General features: G+C 36.2%; 1 protein-coding gene across 2 annotated transcripts in view; it reads right to left on the bottom strand.

The window, feature by feature from the left end:
- Window positions 1–15,531, bottom strand: part of ZFYVE9 (zinc finger FYVE-type containing 9) — a 133,517-nt gene that overhangs the window by 76,450 nt on the left and 41,536 nt on the right. Inside the window, exons 4-6 of one of the 2 annotated variants that reach the window (XM_067726110.1) lie at window positions 6,011–6,110; window positions 3,386–3,562; window positions 1,631–1,800 (exon numbers count right to left, since the gene is read on the bottom strand). In XM_067726110.1, the coding sequence (XP_067582211.1) occupies window positions 1,631–1,800; window positions 3,386–3,562; window positions 6,011–6,110 (447 nt within the window). The remainder of the gene's footprint in view (window positions 1–1,630; window positions 1,801–3,385; window positions 3,563–6,010; window positions 6,111–15,531) is intronic. The other variant, XM_067726111.1, reaches the window with a different exon arrangement.

Here is a 15,531-nt window from a genome sequence, read left to right as displayed (position 1 = left end):
AGACTTTAATAAAAAAATTTATATATACACACACACACACACACACACACACACACATGTGTATAAATGAAAGAATAAAGAACATCATGGGACAATTGGGGAAATCTGAATATGGACTATATATTTGATAATACATAGAATTATATGTTAAATTTCTTTCTCATATAATTATATTGTACTTACGTAAGAAAATCACTTGTTCTTAGGAAACATGAGCTGAAGTATTAAGTGATAAAGTGCAACTAATCCTCAAATGGTTCCTCAAAAAACAGTGTGTGTGTGTGTGTGTGTGTGTGTGTGTGTGTGTGTGTGTAGGGGTAAAGTAAATGTGGCAAAATGGCAACAATTGGTGAATATGGGTGAAGAGTATATGGGGGTTCACTGTACTATTCTTGCAACTCTTCTGTGGATTTGAAATTTTTCCACATAAACAACTGGAGAAAAAAAGAAATTTTCTTGACAAAGTCATTGTATAGATTCAAAGAAGAACAAGTCATACAGTTCTGGCTGCTGTCTTCTGCGGCCACAGAAAAATCCCCCAAAACAGACTTAGACATATTTAAAGACAGTAACATGGTTTAATGTACCTTCACCAAACAGGAAATTTATCTCTGTATGTCAATAAATCTAATCTTAATAATGCACAATTTCAATTATAACCAAATCCGCAAATTATGTAAATTTCTAGAAAAATATTACTGAACATAAATGTAAATAAACAGTAACCATGAAAACTTCAAAAGTAAAAACTTTATCCAAACTCTGATCCTCTTATTTTATTTTTAAAAAAAGCCAGACACACATACTTAGTTGGAACTAATCACCTTATTATAATCTTGACCACCATATTCAATGGGGCAAACAGCAATAAGAAAGGGACCCACTGTATAAACGATCCTACATGTATACTTTCCAATTATGGTCCTAGGTGGCTCTATTCTTTCACAGACTCAAAAAAATGTAGCTAGTATTTGACCCTTCTGAAAATTAGCCCCCAAACTGTGACCAGTGTATCCTATAGAGACAAAGTAAATGTGACATCACAGCACGAGCTAGTTTCCTCACATAAATTATGAGTCTACCATCCATTAAGTCAGTGGTTTATTTTCAAGCTTTAGAATCCTTTTAAAAAGTCTTATTTGGAAACACAACAGGCAGACCAGAAAAAAGTAGAGATGCTTGGGTTGAAGACAAAGGAATAGAAGGATTCCTCAGCCACATTCCTATTTCCTGGCCCTTCCTCACCACGGCAACTCCCTGGCAGCTACCACAGAACCTGGGGAATATGCTTTGAAAACCAAGGTATCAAGGGACCAGGATTCGCTCTAGCACAGCCTCTAGCTACAGTACGTAGACTGAGCTCACCTGAGAACAACCTTTATAAGGATCTTTCTCCTGAAAAAACTTCCAAATATAGAACAAACAAGAACAACTGGTTTTGCCACATTTATTTTACCACTAGACACACACACAAGAATGCACACACACATACACACACATGCACTAAGCTGTATCTGAAGTCTATGGCGTTCCAAAGAAAGGTCAGTCAACCTAGAAAAAGACAAGACAGAGGCAGAACAGTGCTGAGTAAAGTAAGTACTCAACTTTAGTTGCTGTTTTGTTTTCTTACCTCTGCTGATAGGGGACTGGTAGTTACTGGCTTGACTGGGTCATGTGACACAGCCAGCGTTCCTGCAGAGGAAGTTCCATTCATGGTTAATTTGGCTGCATCAGCAACTTCTCCATTAGGCAAGATCCCATCAGCAAACCAAACTCGCCTCTGCTCTCTGGGCTGAGCCACTTGAGGAGCCAGAAAAATAAAACAGGTAACACTGTGACATTGATAGGGTTTCTAACATCAAGAAGAGAAGGTCACCAATCTCAGATGTACAAAGAAATCACTATTTAGCATTTTATACTTCTAAATATAATTGTAACTGTATAAAAGTGGTTATAAATTAATAAAAATACACATTTAAATATACTCCTTACTTCTGTAATTTATATGTAAAGATTTAAAACACTTCGCTTTAAAGCATTAAATATGCCTATGATTATGTCACATACTCTGTCCCATATCACTAACAGAGAAACTAGGGAAGGTGTTTGAAGTGCCTAGGAAATAAACTAATAGCCCGGAAAAAATATCTAGAAATAGACATACACAGCTCCTAAAAGTATGAGGTTTCTGTAGGAATAAAATATCTAGAAAAGTGATATGGTATTTTTAAAAGGCAAAAGATGCCCTGAAGAATGTTGAAGAATTATTAATTAATAAAAGAAGAGTTGGCACAGATATGTAAGAATTGGGAAGCAAACTGACCAGATCTTTGGCTAAAGTGTAACTGAAGAAGAAAAAGACTGATCCGGCAGTGCAGATAGTGAAATGCAGTAGTCTGCATTTTAGTAAAAGGATGGGGAAAAGCTGGAAAACTGAGTCTGACGAAATGATCTCTTTAAATCCAGTTTTGAAAATCAATTCAAACGGCCAAAACAAAGAGAGACCAGGGAAGAACAACAAAAACAACAAATGAAGTAAAGAGAATAAAGATTTTAAGAACGAAAGCCTGAGCTCAGAAGAGTATGATAATGTCAATAGAAGTTTTTGATCTTCAAAAGGGGAGGGCTATTTTACAAGGGGAAAGGAATATTGCTAGACAAAAAGATACGAAATTAATGAAAGAAGACAGAGTTTAATTATCAGGGGAGACTTCTTGACAGATCATTTTAAGGAAATATTTGTTATTTTTACTATTGATAATCCCCTGAACTTACAAAGTGCCTTTCATCTGACAATATCATAATCATAAAGATATAATAAACTAAAATAAGTTGAGCCTATGATTTTCTACCTATCATATGATATAATCAGAATTAAAGTTCTGGATTTTATAAATGTCTGTGTACCTAACACAGTATTTTCATATTTTTACAGGAACAGATTAAAAATGAAAAGAGAAAATGGCAATATATATTCCAAAAGGCAATACTAGAATGGGCTGGTCAGAAAAAAGAATTCTTATTTTCATCACTTACTAAATTCCTGCAAAGAACACTATGGTAGGCATGACGCTAGGATTTTGCAGGCTGATTTCAAATTCTGCAACTCTTTTCAAATAAAAGCAAAGTAATTACTCCATTCTTAAGTTGGAGAGGGTACTGGCATATTTTTAGAGGTGCCTCCAAAATATCAGGCAACACAATATTCTTCTTTACTTGCCCAGAAATAGTCTCAACACATTTCTCACCTTGTTCTTCCACTTTAAGAACCACCCAAAGGGACTTATCTGCAGTGTGTTAAAGACTTGTGATGTAAAATCACATCAGCACCTTTTCAGAGGAACTTGGTGAGGAAAAAGAGAGAGAATAGCACATGATCCCCTACCTTCTGCTCCAGGGTGCTTTAAAACTCCCACAGGTACCATCACAGTGGGAGGTGGAGAGCTCAGGGCTCCTGAGGCCTGAGCTTGCTGCAAGGGAGGGATAGTAGAACAGTATTCAGCAGGATTGTTAGGGTTAGGGCTCTGGCTTGAGGCACTCATCATGTTCTCCCAGGCTTGAGCTAAAGCAAATACAGACACAATCAATGTGAATGGATTGCAAAATATGGACATCAAGACCTCCACAATACTGGATAAATAATGTAGTTCCTCCTAATTAACACTCATAGTATGTCTCTCTTCCAGCTAGTGAAGGTATTAAGGAGATAGGTGATTTTATTCAATAAAGGAGACCATGTAGTTAAGTAAGCTATTTGGAAGCAACAAATAAGAATTACGTGATACTTCTGATATAAACTGATAGCGGATCAGTCTGAGGTTAATGACTAGGCCCCTGCCTTCTTTAAAGGGGACCATATACTCCCTTAAGAGGGAGTAAAACAACATTAAATTTATTAAGGACTTGCAACTGGGATAGCATTTAGACATTCCTGGTGGGTAGGGCAGGTTTAATATCCAATGCATTTTATAAAATTCTGTCAAAAATCAAAATCAGGGGCTAAAATAACATAACTCCACTATATGATATCTTTTGATTCATTTCTAGGTTTTTAGGCTCTTCTTAGTTGAGGTAAAATCTCATTTTAAAAATTCTGAAGCCTAAAGCTCAGGAGAACACATCTCAACATTTCCGTGAATTTTGCTTTTGTGCAATCATTACCCTGTGTAGAAGTATCCATCAAAAACAACCATTTCACATCTTTGGTGTGTCTCAAAAGCACAGGACCCATTTGAACATGAAAATGTGCCAATATCACATAAGTGCCATCAACCAATATGAATGATCACAAATGTGTTAAGGTTCTGTATACTCTATAATTTTACTAACTAAATACTGACATATCAACTATTGTTTTTAAAGTAAATAGGATGAAAGATACTACAGAAATGAAAGATATAAATTTTATCTTCTGGGTTCAGGTAATATCACATGCCCAGGAATAGAAACCACCCAATTTTTGGAGCATCTTTTTAAAAATCTCATTCTACATCAAAGAATGATCCATAAGATTTTGAATACTTATTGCCTCCAAACTGCAGGACAAAGCTAGAAACAACAGCTATGTTCCTTTGAAAGCACTGGCAGGAAGAGGGAAGGAAGAGAAAAGGAGAAAGGGGAAAAGGGATAGGGAACACTGAAAAGCATCAAATCAAATATTCAGTAAAAGACCAGGCTAAGCCATGCGAGAGGAAAAGACGTTGGAAAAACCACAAAAAGTAGATTATTTTAGGATCCCCTTGTTAAGGGCATCCTTGGCTTAATAAAAAGTAAGTATCCCATATGAATCCTCTGCCATTTCCTTCATCTTTAGCTATGCCAAGTTAAAAAAAAAAAAAAAGCCATCAAGTTGGAAGACCTCAACAAATAAAAGAGGTATCAGGTATTGAAATTAAGCAGCATGCTCTTATCTGTGGATGAATATCCAAAAATGAAATCATCACTGAGTGAAATAACCACCATCTGAAAAATGACCCTTAAGAGTAAAGAGAATGAATTCATATTTGATCAAAATTATAAGAATTCAGAAATGGGAGGAAATTGGGTGGACCATAGGAAATTAGAACAGATCAGATTAAATGACATGCAATAGGTTAATAAGGAAGCAACAGGAAAACATCACTATGAGCAATGCAGACACACAGAGCAGGAGGGGCCTTGAGCAGATAAGTTTCAGCCTCCAGGAGACACATTATCCTGGCACAAGCAGCAGTGGTGTCTAAGTTCAACATTTTATGTCTATTAGTAACTGTTCTGGCAACTGTACAAAGATGCACTCAAAGAGAAAATACTATACAGCCTAATCAATTTTATTGTATCTCTTTACAAGAATACTCTGGGGGGCGGGGGTTGTCTGTTTGGGGAGTTTTGTTTTAACTAAAATGCCCTTGGATTTATTTCCAGTCCTGCAAAAGGTGAACACTGGCTAAGCTATATTTACCTTCTCCTGGCCATATTCTTTTACCACATAAGTAAATTAAAAACTATTACTCTTATGACAAATCTAAGTAGTATTAAGATGATAAGTGACAGAAAAATGCAATTTTCTATTTGATTCAAGATGCTAAAATATTTATTTTTAACAAGATGAGTGAACCAAAGTGTCAATAAGAATGTGTTCTAAATTATTAAGATATTCCCTAGAAAGAGAAAGCTTCCCTTAAAAGGAAAACATCAGCCCAATTTTAATATTTAATCATCTCAGTGGTCAATAGCCCCCTCCCCACTCCCAGTCCAGTCATTTCACAAGAACATTAACAGCCACAGAGCACCAGATTTCCACAAGAATTTCCTTTTTTCCTACAAAACTTACCTGACTTTAGCATTTATTCATTAAATTAGGCACAGGAATTCTGAAATGCTAAGGTATTTTTAAAATTTTCAGGTAAAGTTATGACATTTGAGAAGGTGAGCAACTTGTAGAGCAAGGAAGGAAAAAACAGTAGTCTCTTCATTGGAATTCTCTTGTTCCGTCTCAATAACTGTGAATTCAACCTGTTTTAATACTTACCATTCATTAGCACTGAATGGCAGATTACACATACTCTAGCTTCCTTTCTATCCATGTATAACAGTTTACATTTCAAGCTACAGCAGGAAGCACAGAAAACCTGCAGGAAAAAGAATATACTAAATTTACTTAGGATCACAGTATAAAGGAAGTAAACCAATACTGACCAACACTGAGAGACAGGGAACAGTACTAATACAACACTAAAAACTTCAAAGGAAAATGCAATTGAGGAAGCTGGGTACAAGACCCAATTCAAAAGCAAGAAAGAGATTAACATGTCTGTCAAAAATAAGGAAAGTGAAATTGCTGGCTGAGAACAAAAATCTCAGCCAAGATTACACACCAAATACATAGCAGGGGAAAAATATCTAAGCTGCCCTTAGGCAAAATTCCTGTACACAATATCATATAACATGGGCGTTTAGAACAGTAACATCTGCTATTTCTGTTTGAAGAGGCAATATAGCAGGTGAAATAAACAAAGACTGGGAATTCTGGGCTTTAACTTCTGTTTTTTTTACTGTCCTTATGTGCAGAATAATAATCATACCATCTGCTTTCACTGGTTTGCTATGAAGGCCAGGAAAGATCAAAATACACAACTCAATCATAAAAATATGCACAGCCCCAGCTACAGGGAATCAGAGCAGACAACCAAAAATTGGCCATGCCAATTTCCAGCACCTTATTTCCACTTTCCAGGGTCAGTTCCCGACAATCTTACTTTCTTCTTCCTTCCATACCAGGCAACAAGGATCGCCTTAGCTCCCTGTTAAGATTTATCTTCTTGAGAACTCATTAGTCCCTTATCACAGAGAGCTCCATACAGGCAGAAAGGTGTTCCCAGTAGTGTAAATTTTACTAATCCAGTTTTTATGGACAGTATGTATCCTATATCTTACAAAGATGAAACAAGAGATGAGGTCCTATTAAAGACAAAGTGAGAGCAATCATCTATCTCTTCTTCTACTAGATGTAATTAATATACCTAGCTAACATTTACATTTTTCAGAGGCTTCACATTTTCAAAGTAACTCTGTGCTACAGGGAGAACAGGGGATATATTATCCTTATTTTCTATCAGAGGAAACTAAATTTGGATGGTTAAAAGACTTGCTCAAGTTCACAGCAAACTGTATGAATACTAGGCACTTTATATACATGTATTATCCTATTCAGCCTCATAAATTCTATGAAGGCACTCATTTATAATTAACAGAGTTAAATAAACAAAGGTGAAGAAAAACTGCTCTGTCATACAGCTAGTAGGTTACATAAAAAGTCTCCAAAGGCTCTGTTCTTAACCACTATGTAATGCTGTCTCATACTATTCATGTATCATTTTGAGACTTTGATTTTTCCTTCTCCATCACTATGACCACATCCAGTCAGTCACTAAGTCCTGTTGTTCTCTCTCTTAAATGGTTCTCCCCAAACTCCACCTCTTCCTCTCCATCCCATGCTGCTGCCTTTATTCAAGCCTTTATTATATGAGGCCTAGAAGATCATCAAAATCTATTATCTGTCCTCCTAACCTTCAGATGTGTCTGTCCAATTATCTTTCACACAAATGCCAAATGATAGAACTTCCTAAAAATTAAATTGAATTGTTAATATTGAAATCCTTCAATAACCTTTCTAATCAAGAAGTAAAACCAAGAAGCCTTCATTCACTCACTTATTCCACAAATATTTGAGCTTTGATTATGTACTAGGCACTGGGCTACCCTATTGGGTGTAGCAGTGAACAGAACAGATATGGCCCTTGCTTTTGTGGAATTTACAGTCTACAGACGTTATAATCTAAAATCAAATAATAACACAAGTGAGTGTAAAATTACTTGCTTCAAAAGAAGTACATGGTAAAATAAGATCATGTAATCTAGGTTTTACCTAGATTGGCAGGGTCAGGGAAGATTTTATTTAGGAAATGACAGAGATAAAATCTGAAGTATGGGTAAGTTTTCTATGCATAAAATGGTACCAAGGAGAGAAACAAGAGTAAGCAGAAGAAATACCATGTGCCAGGGTGCCATCAGAGTTAGAACATGGCTCTTTCAAGAAACTAAAAAGGGTTAATGTGGCTAGAGACCCTGAGAGTTAAGGGATGCATGCAATGAGATGAGGCCAGACCAAGCGAAGGTTCTCTAGGTTGTATTAACAGTTTTGGTCTTTTTAACAGAGCAATGGGAAATCACTTAAATGTTTTAATCAAAGAAAAAGACATGATCAGATCTGCATGGCTGCAACGTGGGGGAAAAATAGAGGGGACCAAGAATAAATTTGGGATGGTTCAACATAAAAAATCAATAGAGGGCTTCTCTGGTGGCGCAATGGTTGGGAATCCACCTGCCAATGCAGGGGACACGTTTGATCCTTGGTCTGGGAAGATCCCACATGCCACGGAGCAACTAAGCCCGTGCGCCACAACTACTGAGCCTGCGCTCTAGAGCCCACGAGCCACAACTGCTGAGCCCATGTGCCACAACTACTGAGGTCCACGCGCCTAGAGCCTGTGCTCTGCAACAGGAGAGGCCACTGTAACGGGAAGCCTAAGCACCTCAACAGAGAGTGGCCCCTGCTCGCCGCAGCTGGAGAAAGCCCGCGCGCAGCAATGAAGACCCAACATAGCCAAGGATAAACAAGTAAAATAAATAGATTTTTAAAAAAGAAAAAAAATCAATATAATACACATTAACAGGATGAAGGGGAAAAAACATGTGATCATATCAATTGACGCAGAAAAAGCATTTGACAAAATGCACTCTTTCATAATAAAAACAATAAAAAAAACTACAAGTAGAAGGAAACTACCACATCATAGTAAAAGCCACATATGAAAAACCCACAGCAAACATCATACTCAAAGGTAAAATACTGAAAGCTTTTCCTCTGAGATCAGGAACAAGGCAAGGATGCCTGCCTTCACCTCTTCTATTCAACATGGTACTGGAAATTCTAGTCAGAGTAATTAGGCAAGAAAAATAATAATAATAAAAGGCATCCGAATTGGAAAGGAAGAAGTAAAATTATCTCTGTTTGCAGATTATGTGATCTTGTACGTGGAAAACCCTAAAGATTCAACAAAAAAATGTGTTAGAACTAATAAATGAATTCAGCAAAGTTGCAGGATACAAAGTCAATAAACAAAAATCAGTTGTATTTCTATACATACTAATAATGAACAATCTAAAAAGGAAATTACAAAAACAATTCCATTTACAATAGCATAAAAAATAAAATATCGCACTGGATAAAATATTTGTGCTATATATAATGGACAAAGGGCTAAAATCCATAACATATAAAGAGCTTCAATAAAGTAATAAGAAAAATACAAGTACCTCCAAGGAAAAACAGGCAGAGAACTCACAGAGATAAATTCACAGAAAATTAAATAAAATAGCCAATAAATAAAGAGATACTAAGTATCCCTAGTGACAAAATAAAAATTAAAGAATGAGATATTCTTATTCTATGGTACAGGCAAAGTATTTTTGGTTTTTTTTAAAACTGACATCATTCAGTGGTGGAGAGGGCTTAGAGAAAAGAGGAACCTTCTCCCATATCCTGCTGATGGTAGCATAAATTGGTAGGCTAATTTAACAATATCTTTAAAATTTTTAAGTGTTCATTTCCTTGGACTCAGTACATGCAATTTAAAAAATTTATCCTACCAAAAAAACCCACATATGCAAAGAGGTGTATATAAGAATTATCTCTGTATACTTTGTAATAGCCAAAAGCTGAAAACAACCTGAATGTTCATCAGGAAGAAGAGGAATGGTTAAACCGCAGTATAACCATAAAACCTAATGCAATTCATGCTGTTAAAAAGAATGAGATAGGGGCTTCACTGGTGGTGCAGTGGTTAAGAATCCGCCTGCCAATGCAGGGGACACAGGTTCGAGCCCTGGTCGGGGAAGATCCCACATGCCGCGGAGCAACTAAGCACGTGTGCCACACTACTGAGCCTGCACTCTAGAGCCCACGAGCCACAACTACTGAAGCCCATGCGCCTAGAGCCCCTGCTCTGCAACAAGAGAAGCCACCGCAATGAGAAGCCCGCACACCGCAACGAAGAGTAGCCCCCGCTCACCACAACTAGAGAAAGCCAGCGCACAGCAACGAAGACCCAACGCAGCCAAAAATAAATTTTAAAAATAAATAAATTTTAAAAATGAGATAGTCTTTATGTACTGACTGTCATGGAAAAGTAACAGTCAAGTTCGGGATGAGAGTTGGATGGAAATAGGGGCTTTTTCTTTCTCTCCTTTTACTTTACATAAATTTTGTAGGTGTTGGATTGGGATCTTTTAACTTTGAGTAGAGCTTCTTCTGTATTAAAAAAAATAGAGGAAAAAAGAATATTAATTGGTGCCATGGGTTGAATTGTATCTCCCCCAAATACATAAGAAGTCTTAATGCTTATTACTTCAGAATATGACATCATTTGGCGATAGGGCCTCTACAGAGATATACAAGTTAAGATGAAGTCATTAGGGTGGGATCCTAATCCACGAGGACTGGTGAACTTATAAAATGGGCAATTTGGACACAGCATGCTTACAGGGAGAATACCATGCGAACATAAAGACAACCATCTATAAACCAAGGAGAGAGACACGGAACAGATCTCTTCCTCACAGTCCTCAGAAGAAACCAACCCTATCACCACCTCCATCTCAGCCTTCTAGCCTCTGGAATTGTGACACAATAAATTCCCTTTGTTTAAGCCACCCAGTTAGTGGTATTTTCTTGCAGCAGCCCTAGCAAACTAGCACAGTTGTGAACTTTCAGAAGTAGAGGACTCGTGCTTTGGGAAAACAACATCAAAAAAGAATGAAAAAAACCCCAAAAACAAAGATACCTTTTTAAAAGCACGAGCTAGGGTGCAGCAGAATGCAGTTAAACAGAAGGAACCAAGAATACCCATCCTTGCCAATATCCCACAGGCTTATGAACAGTGTTGAGGGAATCCTTTACACTTCCAATGGGCTTAGAGAAAGACACAGTAGTTAGAAAAGTGGATAACTTGCCAAGAGACTACCTGGAATGGCAAAGAAATGGCAGACAGGCAAAGGTTTACATTTCTGTGGGATTACCCATGCCACAGAACTACATGAAATTGAGTGTAACATAACAGTACAAAACTACTGGACAGTGCCTATGACTGACATATCAATAGATAGTGTACTACAATATAAAATGAAAGAGAGACCTGGAAACACTGACCCTCATTCTCAAAAAGACAAAGATTATGATATAATAAGACCCTCAGGTCATTAGAATTAGTACCATGGAAAAGATGGACAGAATCTAAGAGATATGAACCGACTGAGAAAGGGTTAATAATCCTGGATTTTAAATTACTGGATAATATTGGATTTGCCTAGAAGACCAAGATGAAATTGTCTGCCATGAGCCAGGTCAGTCAGTGTTTCTCAACAAAGGCAGTCTTGACATTTTGGGTGGGCCAATTCTTCACTGGGCAGCATTGTCCTGTTTAACACAGGACATTTAGCAGTCCTCGTCCCAGATTACTAAATGCCATTAGTGACCCTAGTCATTATGACCACCAGAAATAACCCACCACATTCCAAATATCATCTAAGTATCTTCCTTAGTTCTCTGAGCTATAGGCTCAGATGAGTAAAGTCAGTTCTAGAAATGAAGAGAATTATATATTTGTACATGTGAACTTCTTATATTGCTGAAGTATCAGACCATATACCTTCATTACCATAACTAACACAATCTATTGCATTTATCTAACTTATTCTCCATTTTCCCAAACTACAATGTAAATTCCATGGAACAATGAATGAAAGTATTGTTAATACTGATATCACAGTGCCTGAAATAACATAGGTACTCGATAAATGCTTATTGCTTCCTGGATTAGTAAAATGATTGCACAAACGAATATATGAATGGAGAAACAAACATTAATGTGCACTTATCAAGGAAGGGCTATATCATACATGCTCAAATTCACAACTTCAACAGTGACAAACACATTTTAAGCAGTTTATTAATAATAGTGACCTCAAGTTTTATAGGCCAAATGGCTATGAATGATCTTAAATGACAGGATCTGTATGATCCAACTAACTGTAAAGAGACAAATTATGATGATTTATAATACATATGCTATATAATATTCCAGCGAAATATTGGTTAAAATGTTCCGTTTGTGTGTAATTTTCTTTAATGTGGCACTTCTGGGTTCCAATCTCAACTTTATCATTCACTAGCCAAATAATTTTATGGGAATAATTTAAAATCTCTGAGCCTCAGTTTTTCCTCATATGTAAAACTGAAATATTAATATCCTCCATGTAAGGTTTTTATGAAGATTAAATGAGATAACCCATGTAAAATGTAGCACATTAGAGGTACTAAATATATGATGGTGCCCTTACATCCCTTTCCTTTTAAAATTTCCCACTCATGGCTTTCCACATAACAAACCCTACTACAAAATTTATGCACAAGCTTCATATTCAGTACCTTTTTTTGTGCCTATTTATACCCCCTTACAAATGTGAATAACACTCCACTGCAATTCTTGAAAATTCAAATCATCAAATGCTCACTTATTTCTTTCCAAATTAGAAAGTAGAAAGAATGATGTCCCAAGTCTTCAAAAAGCCCTGTAATTATGACAGAAATAACTGCCTTGCAAGAACAAAAACCAGGAGAGGAAAGTGCTTGTGACTGACCAATATCCAGCCACTCACAAAGACCAGTGACAGTAATAACTTGTAAAAATTCTTAAGTGCAAAAGAGTACTTTACCCTTGCATATTAACAAATACCAAAATCAATGTAATAAGAACTAAAGCAGTTCAATCAGATTCGAACCCTGCTTCTGTCTAAACACCTGCTGCAACTTTGCTGTTATTAATTGAAAACAATAATTATCAGAGTCATTTTAAGAGTGTATCTGGCTCCAAAGGGTCCCTGACCAAACCTTCAAACTTTATTTCCAAGTGAGGCTATATAAACAGAAAGAGTTGTAAGAAAATAAGATTCAACATAAAACCTTAAACTTGTATGAAGTTATCAGATTCATATCCTTTACTATACTCTGAATTAATTTTTTATATATCCTGTTATTACCTTGTAAATAACACACTTATAATGCATTATAAGAGTAATACGTGGGTTAAAAGTGCTAATTTGTAAAAAGGCAAGCAATTAAAACATATCCCTATTTTTGTAACCATACTCTGGTCATTCTTGATTTAAAAAATTTTTTATTATAGAAATTTTCAATCATATAAAAGTATACATAACAGCATAACAAAACCCCAAGTGCCCATTACCCAGGTGAGACCGTTATCAAAGTCAATCCTCACCCACTTCTCCCCCATTTAATCATTCTGAAATACATTTCAGGTATCATTTAATCTTTAAATATTTCAATATATAATCTCTGAAACATAGGGACTATTTTAACATAACAAAACCACACACCTTAAAAATGAACAATTTCTTAATATCAAATATCCAAGCAGTATCAACATTTTAAAAAGTCACATATATATTTTTAATAGACTTTATTTTTTAGAGCAGTTTGGGGTTCACAGCAAAATTAAGCTGAAGGTACAGAGATTTTCCATATACCCCCTACCCTGGCTACGTGCCTAGCCTCTGCCATTATCAGCATCCCCCACCAGAATGGTACATTTTTTACAATCAATCAATCTACACTGATACATCATTATCACCTAAAGTCCATAGTTACATGAGGGTTTACTCTCGGTCTTATACATTTTATGCGTTTGGATAAATGTATAATGACTTTTATGCACCATTATAGTATCATACAGAGTACTTTCACTCCCCTAAATATCTGTGCTCTGCCTATTTATCCTTCCCTCTCCACTAACCCCTGTAAATCACCAATCTTTTTGTCTCCATAGTTTTGCCTTTTCCAGAATGTAATATAGTTGGAATCATACAGTATATAGCCCTTTCGGATTGCCTTCATTCACTTAATAATATGCATTTAAGATTCCTCCATTTCTTTTTAAGGCTTGATAAGCTCATTTCTTTTTAGCACTGAATATTCCTTTTTTTGGATGTACCACAGTTTATCCATTCTCCTCCTGAAGGACATCTTGGTTCCTTTCAAATTTTGGCAATTGTGAATAAAGCTGCTATAAACATTCACGTACAGGTTTTTGTGTGAACATATAAGTTTTCAACTCATTTATATAAATACCTAGGAGGATGATTGCCAGACTGTATGGTAAGCCTATGTTTCTCTTTGTAAGAAACTGCCAAACTGTCTTCCAAAGTGGCTGTACCATTTTGCATTCCCACCAGCAATAAATGAGAGTTCCTGTTGCTCCACATCCTCACCATCATTTGGTGATGTCAGCATTCTGGATTTTGACCATTCTAATAAGTGTGTAGTAGTTGTTGTCTTAATTTGCATTACTCTTATGACGTGGGCAACTATTCATGTGCTTATTTGCCATCGTATATCTTCTTTCATGGGGTGTCTGTTAAGGTCTTTGGCCCACTTTTAAATTGAGTTGTTTGTTTTCTTATTGAGTTCTCTGTATATTTTGGATAACACTTCTTTATTGGAAATGTCTTTTGCAAATACTTTTCCCCAGTCTTTGGTTTGTCTTTTCATTCTCTTCACAAGTTATTTCACAGAAGTTTTTAATTTTAATGAAGTCCAGCTTATCAATTCTTATCATGGATTGAGCTTTTGGCATCTAAAAACTCATCACCAAATCCAAGGTCATCCAGATTTTCTCCTACATTATCTTCTAGGAGTCTTATATTTTTGCATTTTACATTTAGGTCTGTGATCTATTTTGAGTAAATTTTTGTGTAAGGTGTAAGATCTGCATCTAGACTCAATCTGTTGCAGATGCCCAGTTTGCCCATTGTATTGCCTCTGTTCCTTTGTCAAAGGTAAGTCAACTATATTTCTGTGGGCCTTTTCCTGGGATCTCTCTTCTGTTCCACTGATCTGTCTGTCTATTCTTTTGCCAATGCCAAACTGTCTTGCTTACTACAGCATTATAGTAAGTCTTGAAGTCTGGTGGTGCCAGTCTTCCAACTTTATTCTTCTTCAATACTGTGTTGCCTACACTGGATTTTTAGTCTCTATATACAAACATTAGATTCAGTCTGTGGATATACACTAAATAACTTGCTGGAATTTTGGTTGGGATTGGGATTGCACTGAATCTATAGATCAATCTATAGAACTGACATCTTGACAATATTGCGTATTCCAATCCATGAACATGGAGTATCTCTCATGAGAGTTCTGTAGTTTTCCTTACATAAATCTTGTACATACAACATATTTTGTTAGATTTATACCTAAGTATTTAGTCTTGGGGGTGCTAACATCAATGATATCATGTTTTTAATTTCGATTTCTAATTATTCATTGCTGGTATATAGGAAAGCAACTGACTTTTGCATATTAACCTTATTATCTGGCACCCTTGCTGTAATCACTTATTGGTTCCAGGAGGGGTT

This window comes from Pseudorca crassidens, chromosome 2, assembly GCF_039906515.1.
Source record: "Pseudorca crassidens isolate mPseCra1 chromosome 2, mPseCra1.hap1, whole genome shotgun sequence".
Lineage (NCBI taxonomy): Eukaryota > Metazoa > Chordata > Mammalia > Artiodactyla > Delphinidae > Pseudorca > Pseudorca crassidens.
Note: the sequence above shows the minus strand (reverse complement) of the source record. Positions and strands in the feature narration are given on the sequence as shown.